Below are 19969 nucleotides of genomic sequence, written 5' to 3'. Positions count from 1 at the left end.
AATGATAGTAGTAATGGGCATTATTTTTAAAAATTTTTTAGAGAGAGCAAGAGAGCGTGAGCAGGGGAGAGAGTCAGAGGGAGCGAGAATCTTAAGCAGGCTCCATGCTCAGTGCAGAGCCCAATGTGGGGCTCGATTCCACGACCCTGGAATCATGACCTGAGCCAAAATCAAGAGTGCGACACTCAACTGACTGAGCCACCCAGGTGCCCCTGGTGCACTTATTATGTTCTATATTAAACTGTGGCTTAACATGTGTTAATATCGTGCTTTATTCTCATAGTAACCCTTAGAGGTAGATATTATTTGTAAATATATATATGGAAAAAGTGAAGTTCAGTGAAGAAAAGCAGTCTTTCGAACCAGGTAGATCTAGATTTGAACCTTGACTCTGACAAGTATTAGCTGTGTGATGCTCTTGAACAAGTACTCTTGTAACACTTGTACTCTTATAATCTCTTTGAGTCTCAGTTTCCCTATTTTAAAACTGAGGCTTTTAAAAGAGGACTTGTAGGGATGCAGTAAACATTAAGTGGGTAATGCTGTAAAACACATGTTTAATTCTGGGTGCTCAATAAACTATTAGAAGCTTCACTTAAGGCCCTTGCTCAACCCCCCTCCTCCCATACCCTTTAAGAACTGTCCTCCTGGCATTGTTCTACCACTACAACAGCCAAGTTCCTCAAGAAATGAATCATGAGAGCCTTATAACTTTGAGAAAATCCCAAACTTGCTTTTTTTGGAGGCTGTAGAGGCCAAGACAAAGGGAGATGACAAAGGAATACCAGGCTTTGTTCTCAGTCCAGATTTAGAGACCCGAATTTTAGTCATCCTTCCTGACCTGCCTACACAATTAGTTCCTTGGTGTCCTTCTCCAAATAGAAGACACTTCTGGCAGGGAGAGTTCTGAAAGGAATGGAGAAAGAACCTAAAAATATCTACAAGAAATCTCTCTGGACAAGGCTATTATTGCCATCCTGTTTCACTTCTTTTCCTAAATCTTATAGCTAAAAAAAAAATTCTTAAATTCTGGACAGTACCCAGAAGTTTGTGCTGGCCTCCAACTCACTTCTATAATGTCATCCTTATCCTATCTCTATCTTCTCTATCTGTCTCTGTCTTTGTCTCTATATCTCTACCTAAATCTGTCGGTCCATCCATCCATCCATCCATCCATCCATCCATATGTGTGTATATCTGTATCTGTTTATGAATCGTAGGTTATTTGTTCAAATAAGGTAGATATTTATTTGTTTCTCAAGTAAGTCTGAGCTGGTAGTGATCTATGGATATAGATGATCTCTGCTCCATGAGTCATTTTTGTCTTATTGCGTCTCCATTCAGGGTAAGTCCTTACTGCATGGTTAAAAATGGCTTAACTCATCACATTTTTTTCCACTTTGTTAAAAGATAAAAAGAATAAGAGTAGGATGATCCGTTTGCTTTTAAGAGTCTGGCCTGGAAGCTGTATGTATTACTTCTGCTCACATCTCACTGGAAGGTCTTAGGCACACGGCTACATCTAACTACACAGGAGGCTGGGAAAAATACTCTTTCACAAAAGCTATGCCTAAATCAATTTCAGAGGATTTTTGGAATGAAAAGGACAATGAAGAGTGGACAGTGACAATGGAGTAGAGGTAATTAATATTCTCTCCACACTACCAATAGAAGGAGAATAGTCCCGCTGTAAGGAGGTCACAGCAGTTGATTTAAAAAAGAAACACTTGACAATGAGTCCTTCAAAATGGATCTTTGGAATTAGGCTCAATGGAAAGTCCATTGCTAATCTTCTGAAAACAACAAAAATAAACAAATATTATTCTCATTACTAATGGTCTATATGTACCTGGCACTATGCTAAGTACGTAACATACATTATCTCACTTATTTCTTACAACTGTACCTGATAGTGATATTTTTCTCTTTACTTTGTAGCTGAGAAAACTGAGGTTTTGAGGACGTAAGTAACTTGCCCAAGCTGCACACCCAATTAAGTAGCAGAGATAGGATTTAATATATGGCTGAACCCACAATTTTAACTCCAGTGGTTCAGCCTTTCCAACATGTCTGGTTACTCATGCGATTCACTTCCTTTCACCGTAGGATAACAGAAAGGTTCTCGTCATTCTTATTCTCTTGTTCTGAAGACACATAATAAATGGACTCAAACTGGGATCGTTTCCAACAGAATGAAAGGAATCATGTGATTCATGGCTGGTGGGCTTGTTTTCCCTTTTTTCTGTTTTCCCTTCCAGATCCATTCTCTCCCCTTCACTGTTCTGAGCCACAGAAAGGCAAACTTTACAGATTCCTCCAAGCAGATGCTTTCGCCTTCTGACTTCAGTCACAAGGAGGCTAAGGGGGAGATCTGAGTGAGGTGGGACAGAGGTATTTATGTTCCCTGCTCCCATCACACTGAGGTGCAGTTTGGGCAGTTGCTGAGTTCCCACAGCTACTGCATACAATGCCTTCCTCAAGATTGTTAGACCTATGGGTAGTTACACTGTCATTGTTGCCCACCCCCCTGGTGATTCACCAAGCCCATTGGTTTATTTACTGTTGTCCACACTTCTGTAGATTATCCTTTCATTAAATGCTCCTCAATTAAAGTCTTAGGGCATCCAAGTTTCCTGCTGGGATCTTGGAAGATGCATTGGGTTATTCTCATGAGCTTAAAAAACAACAATTATTAGACAACTGATGACTCTTTAACATTATAGTACCTTATAAAAATGGGTAATCTGCTTCATTTCATGACCATAAACTTCAGTACACTATAGAAAAGTCTTTCTAGTAGCAACTAGGTAGGAGTGATAATTTTACTAAGATCATAATACTAAAGATAAGGTAATTTTTATTGACCATCTAAGCTGCAGTGATGATTCTTCCATAGCCTGTCCATGTCTAGATATCCTTGGATCCCATTTGGGATTTAGGCCTATTTAAGTAGGATCTCCCTCCTATTAATGGAGTTATAATTGACATTTGGATCAACTAATTATATTTCTCAACTACGCTCACCACATGAATCTTCCTCATATATTTTTCCTGCTGAGTGATTAAATTCTGTGTTACCCAAGAAAAATAATCGACTCGTCTTCAGTAATATTGTTCACTAACTGTCCTCAGTTTCTGACTTTCCGAAGAACCTTGGCTGAAAGCTAGTTAAATCTCTCATAGTATTTTAGCATGTCTACAATGTAGCTAGAAAGTCCTCAAATTTCATACCACCTTTCTTTTTTAATCACAAAATTGAGATTTTAATCCCAATATTTTGTATGATCCTCTACCTCCCTTTTTATTACATTCTCTTTGCTTTATGGTGGCATCATCTGAAAGCAATATAATACTCTTATTGACCTCCTTTTCTAAAAATTATTTATTGACTCTAGACAGGAAATGTTTGTATGCTCAAAATTGATCCTAAATTACAAATTTTCTCAGAGTTCAACAACAACAACAACAATAAATAAACAAATACTATTTATTGAATTCCTAATATATGCCATACAGTGTTGTAGACTTATATATCTCATGTAATCTCTACAACAACATTATAAACATAATTATACCCAATTTACAAATAAGGAAACTGAGTCTTTTTTTTAAATTTGTTTTAAATGTTTATTTTTGGGAGAGAGAGAGAGCATGAGCTGGGGAGGGGCAGAAAGAGAGGGAGACACAGAATCTCTGTGAGAGATCTCTGTGAGATCTCTGTGAGAAAGAGAGAGAGAGAGAGAGAGAGAGAGAGAATCCCAAGCAGGCTCTGTGCTTGAACTCATGAATTGTGAGTTCATTGGAACTCACAAATCGTGGAATTTGAACTCATGAATCGTGCGATCATTGCCTGAGCCAAAATCAAAAGTTGGATGCTTAACCAACGGAGCCACCCAGGCACCCCAGCCAAAGGTTTTCTGAATACAATTCCAGATTAAATCCTAGTGCCCCCATTTACAAATTAATTTAACTTGGACAAATAATGTAAATAAAGACTCAGCTTCCTGGGGAGCCTGTGTGGCTCAGTTGTTCAAGCATCTGACTTCAGCTCAGGTCATGATCTCATGGTTTGTGAGTTCGAGCCCCGCATCGCATCGGGCTCTGTGCTGACAGCTCAGAGCCTGGAGCCTGTTTCAGATTCTGTGTCTCCCCTTCTCTCTACCCCTGCCCTGCTTTCGCTCTGTGTCTCTTTGTCTCTCAATAATAAATAAACGTTAAAAAAAATTAAAAAAAAAAACCCTAGGGACTTGATGTCACTTTTATGTGATTCAATATTAATTTTAAAGGAACCAGAAAAAATAAATAAAAGAACAAGAGAGATGGTTTTCTGCCATAGAAAAGAGAATAATATATCCCCATGATCATCTACTTTGATGATATGTCTTTATTATAAAGATCAAGATTGGCTTCCATGAGAAAAGTGTTCTTTGTAGCTACACTGAAAAAAGTAGCTCAACATTAATTACAGAAAACCTAAATCACTGCCTTTGGCAGGCGTTTTTCAACACCCAAAAGTCTGTATTATATAATTACACAAAACAAGTCAACTAGTTTAATTTTGCAGTTAATTCTTCCTGCCAGGGACACAGGAAAACCATGCTCTTTAGAATGAGATTTTCTGAGGAGATTTTACTGTGTCTTTTTTAAGACACTGGAGGGATATCACCACACCTGCTTTGAACATCTTCCAGGCCTAAGTGTTTGGTGTAGAACTCCAGGGTCTCCGTGGAGTTGGTTCACGTACTGGAGATGATCCCAAGCCGATTCCTGAAGTAAAGTCTGCCGTTGTCAGCAGGGCTCGGGTGGCCTGTCTCCAGGGTTGACGTAACCTCCCGTTCTGGTGGGTCTGGCAGCCACAGAAACAAACATTTACTGAGCACGTCCTTTGGCAGGCGTCATGCTAGGTGTTGGTTGAGGTCCTTGAATGCCAGCCCTGCCATCTGCTCTCCTGATTACACAGCAGAAAAATCCTTTAGTAGCTGGCACCAGACAGCCCAGCCTACCAGTCGTCATGAGAGCGCAGCCTCCAATGGTTTGCTCTTCATTTCCTGTCCTGTGCCCAGCTAAAGGAAGTGATGGTTAGGGGGAAGCAGTCACACAGTCTCCATACCCCTCTCTCCTGTAGGTGTTTGGCAGTCCATCATCAAATCACATCAGCTTGCAGATTTACCTTCACCAAGGTGCCTTTTGATTTATGCCTTGGCTTATTTTTCCTTTTTGTTTTTTTTTAATGTTTATTTATTTGAGAAAGAGACAGAGAGAGAGTGAGTGCAAGTGGGGAGGGGCAGAGAGAGAGGGAGACATGGAATCTGAAGCAAGCTCCAGGCTCTGAGCTGTCAGCACAGAGCCCGATGTGAGGTTCGAACTCACAAACTGTGAAGATCGTGATCTGAGCCAAAGTCAGACACTTAACTGACTGAGTCACCCAGGTGCCCCTATCTTTCCTTTTTAAATCAGCAGTCATTGTGGGAAACAGCCATTTGGAATGTAATGCTTTTCTTTTTTTTTTTTTTTACTACATTTTTTACTACATTTAGTATTTACTAATGTATTTACTACAAAATGGCTGAAGATGTTAATATGGCAAATACTTATTGAGTGTCTACAGGGCACCATGCAAAGCGCTGGGTCCTTGAAGAAGTCCCAGTTGCTTTAATCACCACTGGGCTCACAGTGCAGGGGGCACAAAGTGGTCTCAGAGCACAGAGGAAGGAATACTGATATTTGCCTGGGAAAATCAAAGAAACTTCATCAATAAGGTAGCATTTCATTTGGGTTTGGAGGGATGTCTAGAAGTTTTCTGGGAGAGGCTGCGAAGGATAGAATAAATTTGGGGCAAAGTTACAGAGCATGTGCTAAGGCATATTATCTCATGGAAGGACCTGGTATGTCCAGGAGAAGGAGAGAAATTCAGAGTATTAGGAGTACATAGCATTAAAGGACAGGGCTGGAAGGGTTGGTGCAGCCAGATAGTGGAGGTTTGTGTCAACCATGCTGAGGAGTCTGGGTTGCATCCCAGTCACTAGAAGGTACTCCAACAAGCAATGTAGGGTGTGCAGTTAAATAGAGAGAAATAAATCGCAGGGAAGTGGTTAAGCAAAAGGGAAAAGGAGCCTGATTTAAGCCAGCAGGAGGGATAAAAAAAACTTGTACTATTTGAGTCAAGAGCCACTTCTGTGATGGCATTTATTTAGAGACTATATTTTTATGGTTAATGAAAAAGCAGGGGTATTATTTATTATAATAGCAAGACCATCTAAAGTGTTATGTAAAACATTGCATTTTTAGAATACTACACTAAAACAAACTTTGTTTGAATTGAGGAGCTGCCTTAGAATAAATTCAAGTCTCAATAATAGCTATCATTTTGAAATGTATTTAGGACATTTCTTTTGTCCTGAATTTTTATTCAAATTTTATTTTATTTTATCATTATATGTATCTTTTATTGCAGGCAACTTTCTTAGTAAGATGAAGTGGTATATGAATAAATGCAAATAAAAGTAAAAATTAAGTAATATATAACATACATGCATACACACAATATACATATATGTATATATACATTAAAATATCTGATTTGGCACAAAAACAGACACTCAGATCAATGGAACAGAATAGAGAACCTGGAAATGAACCCACAAACGTATGGCCAACTAATCTTTGACAAAGCAGGAAAGAATATCCAATTGAATAAAGACAGTCTCTTTAGCAAGTGGTGCTGGGAAAACTGGACAGCGAAAAATGAACCTGGACCACTTTCTTACACCATACACAAAAATGAACTCAAAATGGATGATGTACGATGGGAAGCCATCAAAATCCTGAAGGAGAAAGCAGGCAAAAACCTCTTTGATCTTGGCTGCAGCAACTTCTTACTCAACACATCTCCAGAAGCAAAGGAAACAAAAGCAAAAATGAACTATTGAGACCTCATCAAAATAAAAAGCTTTTGCACAGCGAAGGAAACAATCAGCAAAGCTAAAAGGCAACTGATGGAATGGGAGAAGATATTTGCAAATGACATATCAGATAAAGGGTTAGTATCCAAAATCTGTAAAGAACGTATCAAACTCCACACCCAAAAAACAAATAATCCAGTGAAGAAATGGGCAAAAGACATGAATGGGCACTTCTCCAAAGAAGACATCCAGATGGCCAACCAACACATGAAAAAATGCTCAACATCACTCATCATCAGGGAAATACAAATCAGAACCACAATGAGATACCACCTCATACCTGTCAGAATGGCTAACATTAATAACTCAGGCAAGAGCAAATGTTGGTGAGGATGCGGAGAAAGAGGATCTCTTTTGCACTGCTGGTGGGAATGCAAACTGGTGCAGCCACTCTGGAAAACAGTATGGAGGTTCCTCAAAAAATTAAAAACAGAACTACCCTACGACCTAGCAATTGTACTACTAGGTATTTATCCAAGGGATACAGGCGTGCTGTTTCGAAGGGGCACATGCACCCCAGTGTTTATAGCAGCACTATCAACAATAGCCAAAGCATGGAAAGAGCCCAAATGTCCATCAATGGATGAGTGGATAAAGAAGATGTGGTATAAATATACAATGGAGCATTACTTGGCAATCAAAAGAATGAAATCTTGCCATTTGCAACAACGTGGATGGAACTAGAGTGTGTTATGCTAAGCGAAATTAGTCAGAGAAAGACAAATATATGACTTCACTCATATGAGAACTTTAAGACACAGAACAGATGAACACAAGGGAAGGGAAGCAAAAATAATATAAAAACAGGGAGGGGGACAAAACAGAAGAGACTCTTAAATATGGAGAACAGAGGGTTACTGGAAGGGTTGTAAGAAGGGGGAGGGGCTGAATGCATAAGGGGCATTAGGGAATCTACTCCTGAAATCATTGTTGTACTATATGCTAACTTGCAGGTAAATTAAAAAAAATAAAAATAAATTAAAAAAAATTCTGTTTGGTTTTGGTTAATGAGAACATTATTTTTAGTTCTTCTGGACCTCTCAAAAATTTCAGGTCAATAGTTTCCAAACATTTGTGTCCTATGTGGAATCTCAGAGCCTGGGTATTAGCATGGAGGTATATCAGCCTGGAGGCAGCTAACGCCTGTATGTGTGATTTTAAGTAATTCTTGAGAAAAAATACTTAAATGTCTGCATTTGTTTATATCGTTTTTTGATGATGGTCAAGGAAACCCTTGGCCTAACAACTCTTCACAGAGATCTAGAAGAGTGTGGTGAATCCAAGCTGGCTTATACCAATCTAAACTTTTCCTCATCTTATTGGTAAAATAGATCACTGACCCTGTGGCCTGGTATCTTACCTATGTTTCCTCCAGGGCACCAGTCCAAAACACTATGCAGAATCTGATAGGCAGGTTCATTGAACATAGTTTTTCTTATTTTGAATGAAAGAAAATGGTGACCACGAAGGATCATGTACATATGATATTTGGTAACCTTATTGCTCTAATTAATTTCCTTCCTTCATTCTATCTATGTACTCAGTTACCTACTATCGATCATAAAGATAACAACTTAATCATTACTTTATGGAGTTTTCCCTAATCTTGTTGATTAAGTTAATCGCACCTTATTAGATACACTTTCACAACATCTTGTACCAACAACTCTTTTGTAGTATTTATGACGGTTATAGTTTACATTTATTTGTATGACCTTTTGTTTAACATCTGTCTACTCCAAAAGATTTTACATTCTCTCAGGAACAGGGAGCCTTTTTTTTTTTTTTTTTTTTGCTTATTGTTTATATCTCAAACACTTAGCACAATGCCTAATCCATAATGGAGACTCAAAATTGTGTTGAATGTGGAAATAAATGAATGGACATGAGTACAAATGAGTATGGTGGCCACTTTTGTACATTCATGGATCACAAATGGTGGGTGAGTGTCCAGCAGCCCTAATCAGCAGGGGGCTGATGTCTTTTCTTAACCTGTTCTTGTTGCCTGAAGGTGTGGGTCTCTTTTTTGGTGATTCATGTGACAAAAGATTATGTAGACTGTCTGATCTCTGGGAAGCTTGTTACATATAAAGTAAAGTGACTTGTTCACATGTCACAGCTCACTACTCAGAATTTTAAGGGGGAAAGAATTTGAGAATAGAGCTAATTTCATATATTGGAGTTTATAATGAACTAAGTCCTTTTCTGGAATATGCAATGTATTTGAAATAACCGAAAGTACCTGAGACTGAAGTAAAAAAAGAATAGAGATGTTCCTTAGCTTCTCTGACACATTCATCCTGTTTGGAGTCATTGCAGTGAAGGCTTTCATTCACTTGGCTTTTTTGGGACCCATGTCAACAGTGAATCCCAACACAGACTGTCATGTTACTCAGACTGGGAGCTATCTGTACCATTTTTTCACTAATAAATTATATCACTGAGCAGGCAGCGTGCATGGAACAATGGAAAGAATGTATGTTTTGAGGCAATATGACCCGAGTTCAAGATCTGAACAGGCTTTGTATTGACTAACTAAAAGGTGCTGGGCATGTTCCTTATTCTCTTCAAACTTCAGTTTCTTCTTTAAAAAAAAAAAGAGAGATAATAATGCTTATCTTGCACTGATGATTAAAAAAGCCAATGTCTGTAAAGCACCTAGCATATTACTAGTATCATTAATTTCAGGATTAAATTAATTTTCAGAAAAAAAGATTCTGAATCAATTGAAAAATGCATTAGAAATATTACCATAGGTATCCTGGAAGTCTTGGCAAACTATGCCAATAATAGAAAGATTAATTTCTACTTGCATGGAACTGAATAATAGACTTACATTGTAAAAGTTAACAAACTCATGTGATACTCTTAACCAAATACCAAGCGGGAAAAGATTATCCCCTAAGAATGTTAATACTTAAAAAAAAATACGCTCTCAGAGTGCTTGGGTGGCTCAGTTGGGTAAGTGTCTGATTTTCGCTCAGGTCATGATCTCGCTGTTCGCTGTTCGTGGGTTCGAGCCCTACAAGGGGTTCTGTGCTGACAGCTGGTAGCCTGGAGCCTGCCTCAGATTCTGTCTCCTTCTCTCTCTGCCTCTCTGCGGCTTCACACTTTCTCTGACTCAAAAGTAAATAAACATTAAAAAAATAATTTAAAAAAATACGCTCTCTTCTTTGGGCACACAAGTGTCTTTATAGACCAAGTAATAATTAGAATGTCTGTGGTGGAAAGCTGCAGGGAATGAGAGCTTTGGACTGGGTAAATGCAGAGCAGCGCAGGGCAGGTTGAACGCTATCCAAGCCTCAGGATGGGAGGAACCTCATTTTCCCTGACACTTGCCAGCAAGGCTGAGATCCCTATCCTGCCTCAGCTGCTGCTGCTGCTGCTGCTTAGGAGCAGAGAGGGCAGAGATTTCCTTGTCTTGCCCTGTAAAATCTTGCACTTCAGTTCAGCAAGGACAGGTCAGGTGGAGGTTGGGGACTTGGAACCCAGTGGGGAAGCAGGGGATTTTGACTATTGTTTCTGTTCAGTACTTGGCAAAAGAACAGAGGGCTCCTTCCAAGGAAATGATCTGGGGGCGGGCCAGGTGGAGTTGTGGGTGGATGTTATATTGAGTAGCAGCAGTTGAGAGAGGGAGCAAGTACTCAGCTCTCAGGTCTCTGTTCCAGAGAATTTTCTCCACCTTCGGCACTTGGTATGCCACCTGTGTACCAGACCCCAGGTGTGTCTTGAACAGAGTTTGGGTACGTTGCTTAATGTGAGCAAAGCCTGTGTTTCTATTGAAATGTAGAATCTACTCTTGTCGTGTTGATGGTGCTGGAATTATTTGGCTGAGGCAGGGCAAATTTCATGTATTGATGGGTAATTAGAAAGGCCTTTCCTGGTCTCTGCATCGGATTCTAAACAACTGGCTAAGGAACGCTGACAGCTGAGAGAAGAAAAGAGCTGGAAAGCAGATGCCTGATAGCTTCTCTGGTGCATTCGTTTTGCTTGGGGTCATGTGGTGCATTTTCTTTCATTGTAGAAAAATGATCTATTCCCTTGCTGCTTTAGTTGGTGGACCAGAGTCCCCAGGGGCTTTTCCCATTTTAGCGTGGCTGACTCTTAAAAGAAATAGAATGCAGCAAAAGTAAAATATTACCAGTTATTCCTACATTTTAGAGTTTAATGTTTTGTTTGGTGCTTCCATCACTTTGGGTCTTGCTTTAGGTATGTCTCTTCTGTCCTCCTGGCCAAACCACCCACAAACTAAAGAATATAACCTGCCTTGTACAGTTACGTATATCCTCTGTAGCCCTGTGTGTTAATTCCTAGTGCTTTTTAATATATCAAGTTGACATTTCTGATGGTGATTAAGGTGACATGAATTTTATGAGATAAACTGAAGTAAAGTAAAACCCAGAACTAAAGGCTCCTATACATCACTACAAAAATTGCCTACCTCATCTTAGAAACCTCCCCTAAGCTTCAAGGTCCAGATCAAATTCTGCCAAGCTCAGAAAGCCTTCTCTGCCGTCAATAAGCAGATCCGTTTCCCCCATGTTATGATTTCCTAGTTGCCCTTTTCGGCATCACCCATTTGACACTTCTTTTCTTCCTCCCCCTCCCTCTCCCCTCCCCGCCCCCTCCTTATTTTTCTTCTTCTTCCTCCTCCTCCTCCTCCCCTTCTTCTTCTTCCTCCTCCCCTTCTTCTTCTTCTTCTTCTTCTTCTTCTTCTTCTTCTTCTTCCTCTTCCTCTTCTTCTTCTTCTTCTTCCTCCTCCTCCTCCTCCTCCTCCCCTTCTCCTCCTCCTCCTCCTCCTCCTCCTCCTCCTCCTCCTCCACCTGCTTCTCCTTCTTACCATATTCCTTTAATTGTCATGAAAAAGGTTCAGGGGACTTTAAGGTTTTATATCTATGGTAGATAGTTTTAACGTCTGTCAGTAATTCCAGTTTTCACCTTGCATATCTTCCCTCTATCTCCTTTAATAGATGTTTTAATGTGGAAAGATGCTTTTAAAATGTTAGGTTTTCATTTCGTTTCATTAAAATATCCATTTCCCCATCTTGGGGCGCCTGGGTGGCTCAGTCGGTTGAGCGGCCGACTTCGGCTCAGGTCATGATCTCACGGTCCATGAGTTCGAGCCCCGCGTCGGGCTCTGTGCTGACAGCTCAGAGCCTGGAGCCTGTTTCAGATTCTGTGTCTCTCTCTCTCTGCCCCTCCCCCGTTCATGCTCTGTCTTCTCTGTCTCAAAAATAAATAAACGTTAAAAAAAAAATTAAAAAAAAATATCCATTTCCTCATCTTGTCATTGCCAAAGAACAGTCTCTTGCTCATTTTTGAGAAGCCACATAAGTGGCTTGAACTCACACTTTATTTCTTCTTCAGTTCCAGTGATTTTCTGGTTTGCACCGTTATCCCCTTTTCTATTTGTTCCACTCTCTCCTTCCCTGGTTCAGTGCAATTCTCCAGTCTTTTCCTGTGATGGGGAACAGCCTTCTCTCTGGGTCAAATGCAGTGATTCCAGTGATCAGTGGAGAAACTACACTGTGGACAAAACTTTCTGGTCCTTCTGACAGAAGAAGGCCAACGCTTAATTATGCTTTTCACATACAAGCTTCTCTTCCTTCTTCCTCCTCTGGCTTCTTCTTATTTATAGTAGCTTAGCGATTTCCATCAAATTGCCCAGCTGGGGATTGCTTATGAATTTCCTTCCTGGAGAACAATAATGGCAAAAAGGACAGGGTAAAGTCTCATTTAGATCCTTCCAGGACAGACTGACTCAAGAGAGACAGAAGTTATGCCCACACTGGGTCTTTCAAGTAGTCCAGACAGATGGGACAGCTAGCCCCTATTTGGAAGCCTGCCAGGGACGTCACACACTCCATTGAGCCATGAGCAAAGGTGGTGGATGAGGTAATCTGTTCTGTAGTAAAGCCTGGCCCGCTAGCACTCAGGACCCAGTGAGCGATGGGTATCCTCCCACAGACCTTGGAAACTGACCAGCTTTCATTTTCACCGGATTGGCATGTTGATGATAGCTTGTATAAACCTGTTTATCCCTTTGCCCCTTAGCTCTAGAGTCTGTTGCCAAGAATACTCCACAGGCTGGAGTGGATTACACCCTAGAACAGATTAGCTGGGCTGCTGTTTTTTCCACTCAATGGTGTGAAGTCAGACTTAATGACTTTCCTGTTCAAGAAAGTAGCTTTAGGTCCAAGACTAGGAATCTTTCCTGGAGCAAATGGCTGAGCCCCTCTCTGGCCAGAGCCTGCTGTGGCCCCAGAGCCTGGTTCCAACACCTATTTCCCATTCTGCATTGTGGTTTACTTTGTTGCATGTTTACATAAAAGTCTATAGTGACCTCCTTATGAACCAGGACATTTTAAATATCTTAAGTGAGTTTTTGTTTTCCATCCTGTCCAGCACAAATAGGAACCCAAGAAGTATTTATTGTGTGGTGCTATTTCTCCCCGTTTTGTTGATCAATCAAAAACTGATTCAACACCTATTCTGTGCCAACGACTGTTATTCCGTGCCAGGGAGATGTTGTGAACAAGGCACACATGGGCTCTGCCTTTGATCAGAAATAATTTCCTTCCTTATCGAGGAAAGGAAAATCGAGCAGGAGAATGTAAGAAGAGGCTGGAAGGGGAAGGAAAATCAGGTAGTTAGAAGAAACACTATGATTTGTTTGGAAAGTGCATACATTGCCCCCATTCTCATTTTCATAGTAAAGTTTTAGAAGTTAAAAACAATGGCTCTGGAGTGAGTTCCCTGCTTGTGTTCAGATTCCCATTCTGCTTCCTTTCGGGGTGGCCTTGGCATTGTTATTTAATCTCACTGAGGCTCACTTTGTGCTATTAATAGAGCCTACCACTTCAAATTAGATGATGTTGGGTGCCCAGCTCATAATGTGTGCTTAATGGGTGTCAGTGGTTATTAATTTTATTAGTATTATTAGCTGCCGCTATCTCTACACGTGAAGGAAGGGTCGTGTCAACACCACTGGGAATGGGGTGGAGACAGCCCAGGCTGGGAGTTTGCTCAATGGTTTCCTTTCCCAGATGGCAGAGCTGCCTTCAGGCTCTCTGAACAACTCTGAAGGGTGTGCTGGAACCTTCCATATCTGGACATCATCTGACATTTGTGGGATTCCCAGCTCTCACCTTCTGCTGGCAGTCGTCTTCTTGCTCCCACTAAGCCTTACTAAATGGGAGAACATATGGAGGAAAAAAGAAATTTCCTCCCTTCTTTGGCCTCCTGGTTGTAAGTTTACTTACGAGGGAAGAATGGTGTTCAATATCTTGTGGGTTAAGCTCTCCTGGCTAGAACTTTGTTTTCTCCAATACTAACAAAATGGATTTTCTTCCCCCACCCCACCCTTTCTTGTTAATAGGGTGCTGAGAAAATTTTGTCAATGAATGAATCAGGAGAGCTGCAAGACCTCTTAACCAAAATTGAGGTAATTGTGCTTTTAGCAACTTATTTTTAGTAATCAAAATGTTAAAACACATTCTGAGTGTGATTGAGTTTTCCTAATTGAATTTTTCTCCCCATGTTCTTCCAAATATGTAATGGGACACGTGTGGCAGTTTTCATTTGGTATCACCTGCCATTAGGTTTGCTCCGGCTAGAGTGACTTTAGTGTTAGCTTCTCCCTACCTCATAGTATTAGGTGAGAATCCCAGTCAGCTTTATTAGAGCCTAATTCTCTGTAATAGAGCTGTTGATGAGGTGTTTCAGAATCAGGCAATTGTCTTGAAGCACGTTTACAATTTTTCATTTAAATTATCTTTCCCACGGACAAGCTTATCATTTCTGAAGATTTCAGAAAAATTATTTCTCCTAAAGTGCACACTTTAATTTTGTTCCAATACTTACAATCGTAGCATCAGAGAAACGCATGTTCAAATGTGTAATGTATCAAATCAATATGGAACCAGAAAGTCCTCTGCTAAACTATATCATCAGCCTGTTTCTCTCCATAGGTAGGAAAGTCATATCTTTTCTGGCCCAAACTGGGACACTTTGAGAGTAAAGAGGGTATGTTAACGATTTCTCTGGGACAGCACACATGAACCAGGACATTCCCAGGTGAATTAGGCAATATGGGCACCCAGTATCTATAAGCCCTGCCAGCTCTTCTTGGTCTAGTCTCCTCCACTGACCTCACCTCTGATTCTCTACCACTTTTTGTTCTTTAGTTGCAAGAGACAACTCTCTGTGGCTTCTTCCTACCATTCCTTTGTGCAAGCTGTTTTGTCTGCCTAGAATGCTCTTATTCCAGGTCCTCATTTACTTACACCATCTTCAAGGCCCATCTTATAGTATCCTTTCTTCCCCAGATCATTCCTGGTCTCTGGCACCTTGGAATTTTTATAACCCTCTTTCTGTTGGGTGCTTACCACAATCCTTTGACTTGTGTATCACCTTTCCTTGGGTATTTGATGGGTGTCCCAAATGAACCAAGGACTCCTTGGTTTTAGGAATCATGTTTCATTCCTATTGTGATTTCTTTTTTTTTAAATTTTTTTTAGCGTTTATTCATTTTTGAGAGATAGAGCATAAGCGGGGAAGAGAGAGGGAGACACAGAATCTGAAGCAGGCTCCAGGCTCCGAGCTGTCAGCACAGAGCCCGACGCAGGGCTTGAACTCACGAACCGTGAGATCATGACCTGAGCCGAGGTCGGACGCTCAACCGACTGAGCCACCCAGGCGCCCCAATATTGTGATTTCTTCCAGAAGGACAAACACAGTGAGGGCGTGGACTATCTAGTCAGCAACTCCTCTCAGCTTGAAAATCTGTGTGAAAGGACTTATTTCTTTCTTTTTGTCCGTATACTCGACTCCAACCCCCTGAAACCATGAGTTTAGGTTAATGCATATCTTTTATTTAAATGATTTAATGTGGTTAATGTGCATTATTGTTTTCTGCATTTTAAATTTATGTCATGCTGTTATGTAATATAGCATTGCATTTTTGTTGTGTAATATTTTACACAAATAAAATATTTTTTATTTTGTTGCAAATTGTCTTTACTAGGCACTGTTTTTAAGGACCATGTATATTGCTATGTGAACATTTAATACATTTCTTCTAACTACTCCATGATGGAAACATATCTGTATTGTCCAAAGTGGTAACCATGGGCTGTATGTGGCTATCGAGCACTTTATAGTCACTGTTAGAGCAAGTAATATGGCTAGTGTGACTGAGAAACTGAAATTTTAATTTTATTTAACTTTATTTGATTTAAAATTAAATTTAAGTAGCCAAATGTGGCTAGTGGCTCCTGTTTTGGACAGTGCAGCTCTGTGGTGCCTACCCACTATTTTTTATCTACCTGCTTTTCCATTGATGGATACCCAGATGTCATTCAGTACCCTCCTCAAACACTGCTTCCAGGAACAACCTTGAACATGTTCCTTATGGATTTCTCTGGGAGTAGAAATTGCTTACGCATACACTTAATTTTCCAAGTAGATGGCTCTCTGGACTGGTTGCACCTTTCAAATACTCCCTGTTGTAGGGAAAGACGTTTTTAGGTGTTCCCACGTTCTTCCCCCCCAACGATTCTTGACAATATTTTACATTGTTCTCTAATTTACTGTTTTCTAGTTTTTGCTAAGGTAGTAGGTGTGAAGATATATTGCCTTATTGTTTTAATTTACATTTTTCTGATTAACACTGAGTTTGAGTGTCCCATTGTATGCTTGTTAAATTTTAAATTTCTTGGGGCACCTGGGTGGTTCAGTCAGTTAAGCGTCTGACTTCAGCTCAGGTCATGATCTCCCAATTCATGAGTTCCAGCCCCATGTTGGGGTCCATATTGACAGCTCAGAGCCTGGAGCCTACTTCAGATTCTGTCTCCCTCTCTCTGCCCCTCCCCCACCTTGCACTCTCTCTCTCTCTCTCTCTCTCTCTCTCTCTCTCTCTCTCTCTTTCTCTCATATAAATAAACATTAAAAACATTTTAAATTTCTTATGTAAACTGTGTATTCTTATACCTTCCCTGTAAAAGTCTTGGAATTATCTTTTTTTTTCCTTGGTTGAGTTTTGGAAGAATCTTCTACGTTCTAAATATATTTTTTCTTTGTTTTAGTCATTGTCAATGTTTCCTTTCCTTTTTTCAGTTTCTTTCATGATGTCCGTCACCCAACAGAAATCCTCTGATATAATCAAATTGATCATGCTTCCTCATAACGAAGTAGTCTTTTATCTTAACGTTACATAGATATTATCCTGCATTCCCTTCTATTAACTTTATAATTTTTCATACCTAGGTCTTTACTTCATACAGAATGCACTTGCATTTTCTTATTTATGATGAGATAGCTTCCCCAAACCAGCTACCAAATAATCTACTATTTTTTTTTATTGCTCTGTTGTGCCAATTTTATATCATAATAAATCCCCATGTGTACTTGGGTCTTGGTTTCACTCTCTACTGAGTTCCTTTGCCAGCCTTATTGTAGCAATATCATCCTGTTTTTATTTCTGTGGCTTAACAGCATCTTTTAGAGTCATATAGGGTAAATCTCTCTCATTACTCTTTTTAAAGATTGATGATCGGCTTAGCTCTTCATGGACTTTTATTCCCTTAATTTTTTACAATCCCTTAATTCTGCAACTTGGTGAACACCATCATGCTATGTAACATAACCTCTGTCTCTCAGCTCAAAGAATTTTGGAAAGAAGATTTTGTTCTCTTCATCAAATCTGTCTCCATTCTACAGATGGCATAAATAAGGTGCAGACATTTAAGACTATTCATGATGTTGACAAGAATTGTATGGTACTGACTTCTGCTGTTGTAGGAGCTGTAAGGTGTTATAACTCTGTTGGGCTGCTTTTCCCATGTAACAAAACTGGTAGAGAAATTGTAGCCATCCAAAGAAAGCCCTAATTTGCCTGTGAGAGGAGCTAGGGCTTAAGGCACACTAGCCTAGGTAAAGATATTGACCCTCAAGAGAGGCAGTTGGAAGAGCCAGGAAAAGTGGATAAGGGATGCAAAATTCCAGTCTAAACCCATCCCATTCTTCAAGTTGACTTTTGGCAGTGGAGTAGGAGTTAAATATTCATGAAGTTGGAAACATTGGAGTCTTTACTATGTAGCAAGTAACATTCTTGATGTTTTGTATGTATTAAGTCATTGAAACGTCACAACAACTCTGCAGGTCAGTTTCTATTATTATCCCCTTTTTACTAACCAGGAAATGGAGGCACAGAGATTAAATCACTTTCTGAAGACCTTACAGACAGTGTTTGATTCATGATTATAATCACCCTGACTTAAAAACCCATGGTCGTAAGCATGAATCTATGCTTCCATGACTCTCAAATTAAGTGGCATGTAGTTGTCTGGGAAATCTGACCATATGTGGTAGGACCCAAAGCTCAAGTGAGAAGTTTGCTGTGAGGTAGACAGAGTATGAGGTCCAGGGAACAGACGAGGTTTTAACACTGGACTCTGAAACTAGAGGGGAGGCCATCCTGAAAGATGGGTAAATTGGTGATAACTTTAGAGAGAAACCAGACAGATCTTGCCAAGTTCTAGTTTGCTGTTAGTTCGTACTACATGGTAGATGATGACTATCCTGGTCCTCATAATTCAAGTCCCAGTTTTTAACAGTTATTCCAAATGATGGTGAAGAAAGAGAGGTAGCAGTTATGGTTGGGCCATCAGAAATGGAGTCAACAAATAATTTCAAATTTCCAAGTCGAAGCATCTTAGCATACATCCAGCCCAAGTGAACATTGCTCTGGGAAGTCAAGTGGGCCTGATTCATTGATGAAAATTGTCAGTGGATTTAAACATGAGGATATGGCTAAAGCCAGCAGAAGCAAGTGAAATATAACAATAGCTAGTGTGGATACTTGGGTTCAGTGGAGCTAGGTGCACCTGGGAGGATTCTGTTCCTGAGACAGAATTTGCAGGGTATATAGTGTGAGCTCCTCATATATATAGTGTGAGCTCCTAATATATAGTGTGAGCCAATATAGTGTGAGCTCCATGTGGACACAAGATCCTTGTCTCTTTTGTTCTATTCTGTACCTTTAGTGCCTAGAACAGGGATTGGCAAATAACAGACAACAAATATTTGTTAAGTGAAAAGATGAATGAATCCTCTTTCATCCAAGGTTCCTTTTTTGAAAAGGCAAAGCAGTGAGCTGATGAAAAGGAAGAGAAAAATAATTATTTTATGTAAGATAATGCTTGAGTCAAAGGATGAAATGAAAACACCATTTTAGTAATATTTATTTATTTATTTATTTATTTATTTATTTATTTATTTATATTAATAAGCAAGCTGGAGATTAGAAGCAAAGAAGTGTCTACGATTCCCCTAAAACAATAACCATGATGGATAGCTGATCCTGCTGGTGTTCACACAGAGGAAGCCCGGGGAGCCTTGAGATGTATTAGCAAACACCTGGTTATGGCAGATACTGAATTAAAGATTGCAGATGGTAGAGAAGCTCCAAGTAAGCTCTTGCCTTGCTATTTTTTTTTAAAGTTATGAACAAACATTCTTGTCATTTCTAATGAGATTGCCAAAATATGCCCATTTCGTGTCCTTTTTTTCTTGTAAAATCTGACTCTCCCCTGAGGGCTGGTGATTACTTATTCATTGTTCGCGAAGAACACAAGGTTTTCAGCTACACACGGAGGATGCTAGGATGGCACAGGCTACTTTTGCAGGACGTTGGTGCTATCAGACACTGTCTTAACCCTCCCTGGAGAAGCACAGTTCTGGATGGTGACCCTCCCAGTGCCGGGGGGGGGGGGGAGGGCGGGGTGGCCACGGCATATTCATAGAAGCATCAGAGACCACTGACTCACCTGGGAAATCAGGCAATGTACTCTGTCTGCCTCTCTCTGAAATCTGAACATCTTTTTAAGTAGGCTTATGGCAGTCCAGCACACTGAGTTCAAAAATCAGACTCCTATATTTAGGCTAATGAATTTAAGATTATAAACCACAACTTTCCCTGTGTCGACAGTTAGTTCAGGGGCTTCTTT

General features: G+C 40.1%; 2 protein-coding genes across 3 annotated transcripts in view; one reads left to right on the top strand and one right to left on the bottom strand.

The window, feature by feature from the left end:
* GRXCR1 (glutaredoxin and cysteine rich domain containing 1) overlaps positions 1–19969 on the top strand; it is a 235068-nt gene that overhangs the window by 209434 nt on the left and 5665 nt on the right. Inside the window, exon 3 of one of the 2 annotated variants that reach the window (XM_015084776.3) lies at positions 14341–14406. The exons of the other annotated variant lie outside the window; for it this stretch is intronic. Coding sequence (XP_014940262.2) covers positions 14341–14406 — 66 coding nt within the window. The remainder of the gene's footprint in view (positions 1–14340; positions 14407–19969) is intronic. 2 annotated transcript variants of the gene reach the window in all.
* On the bottom strand, positions 12315–12987 carry LOC106986612 (putative tripartite motif-containing protein 61). Its single transcript, XM_027056252.2, is given in 3 exon segments — positions 12315–12498; positions 12500–12751; positions 12753–12987. Coding segments are annotated over 3 exon segments (513 nt in total). The 5' UTR covers positions 12830–12987.

This window comes from Acinonyx jubatus, chromosome B1 (genome assembly GCF_027475565.1).
Source record: "Acinonyx jubatus isolate Ajub_Pintada_27869175 chromosome B1, VMU_Ajub_asm_v1.0, whole genome shotgun sequence".
NCBI lineage: Eukaryota > Metazoa > Chordata > Mammalia > Carnivora > Felidae > Acinonyx > Acinonyx jubatus.
This window is presented reverse-complemented; position numbering and strand designations above follow the sequence as displayed.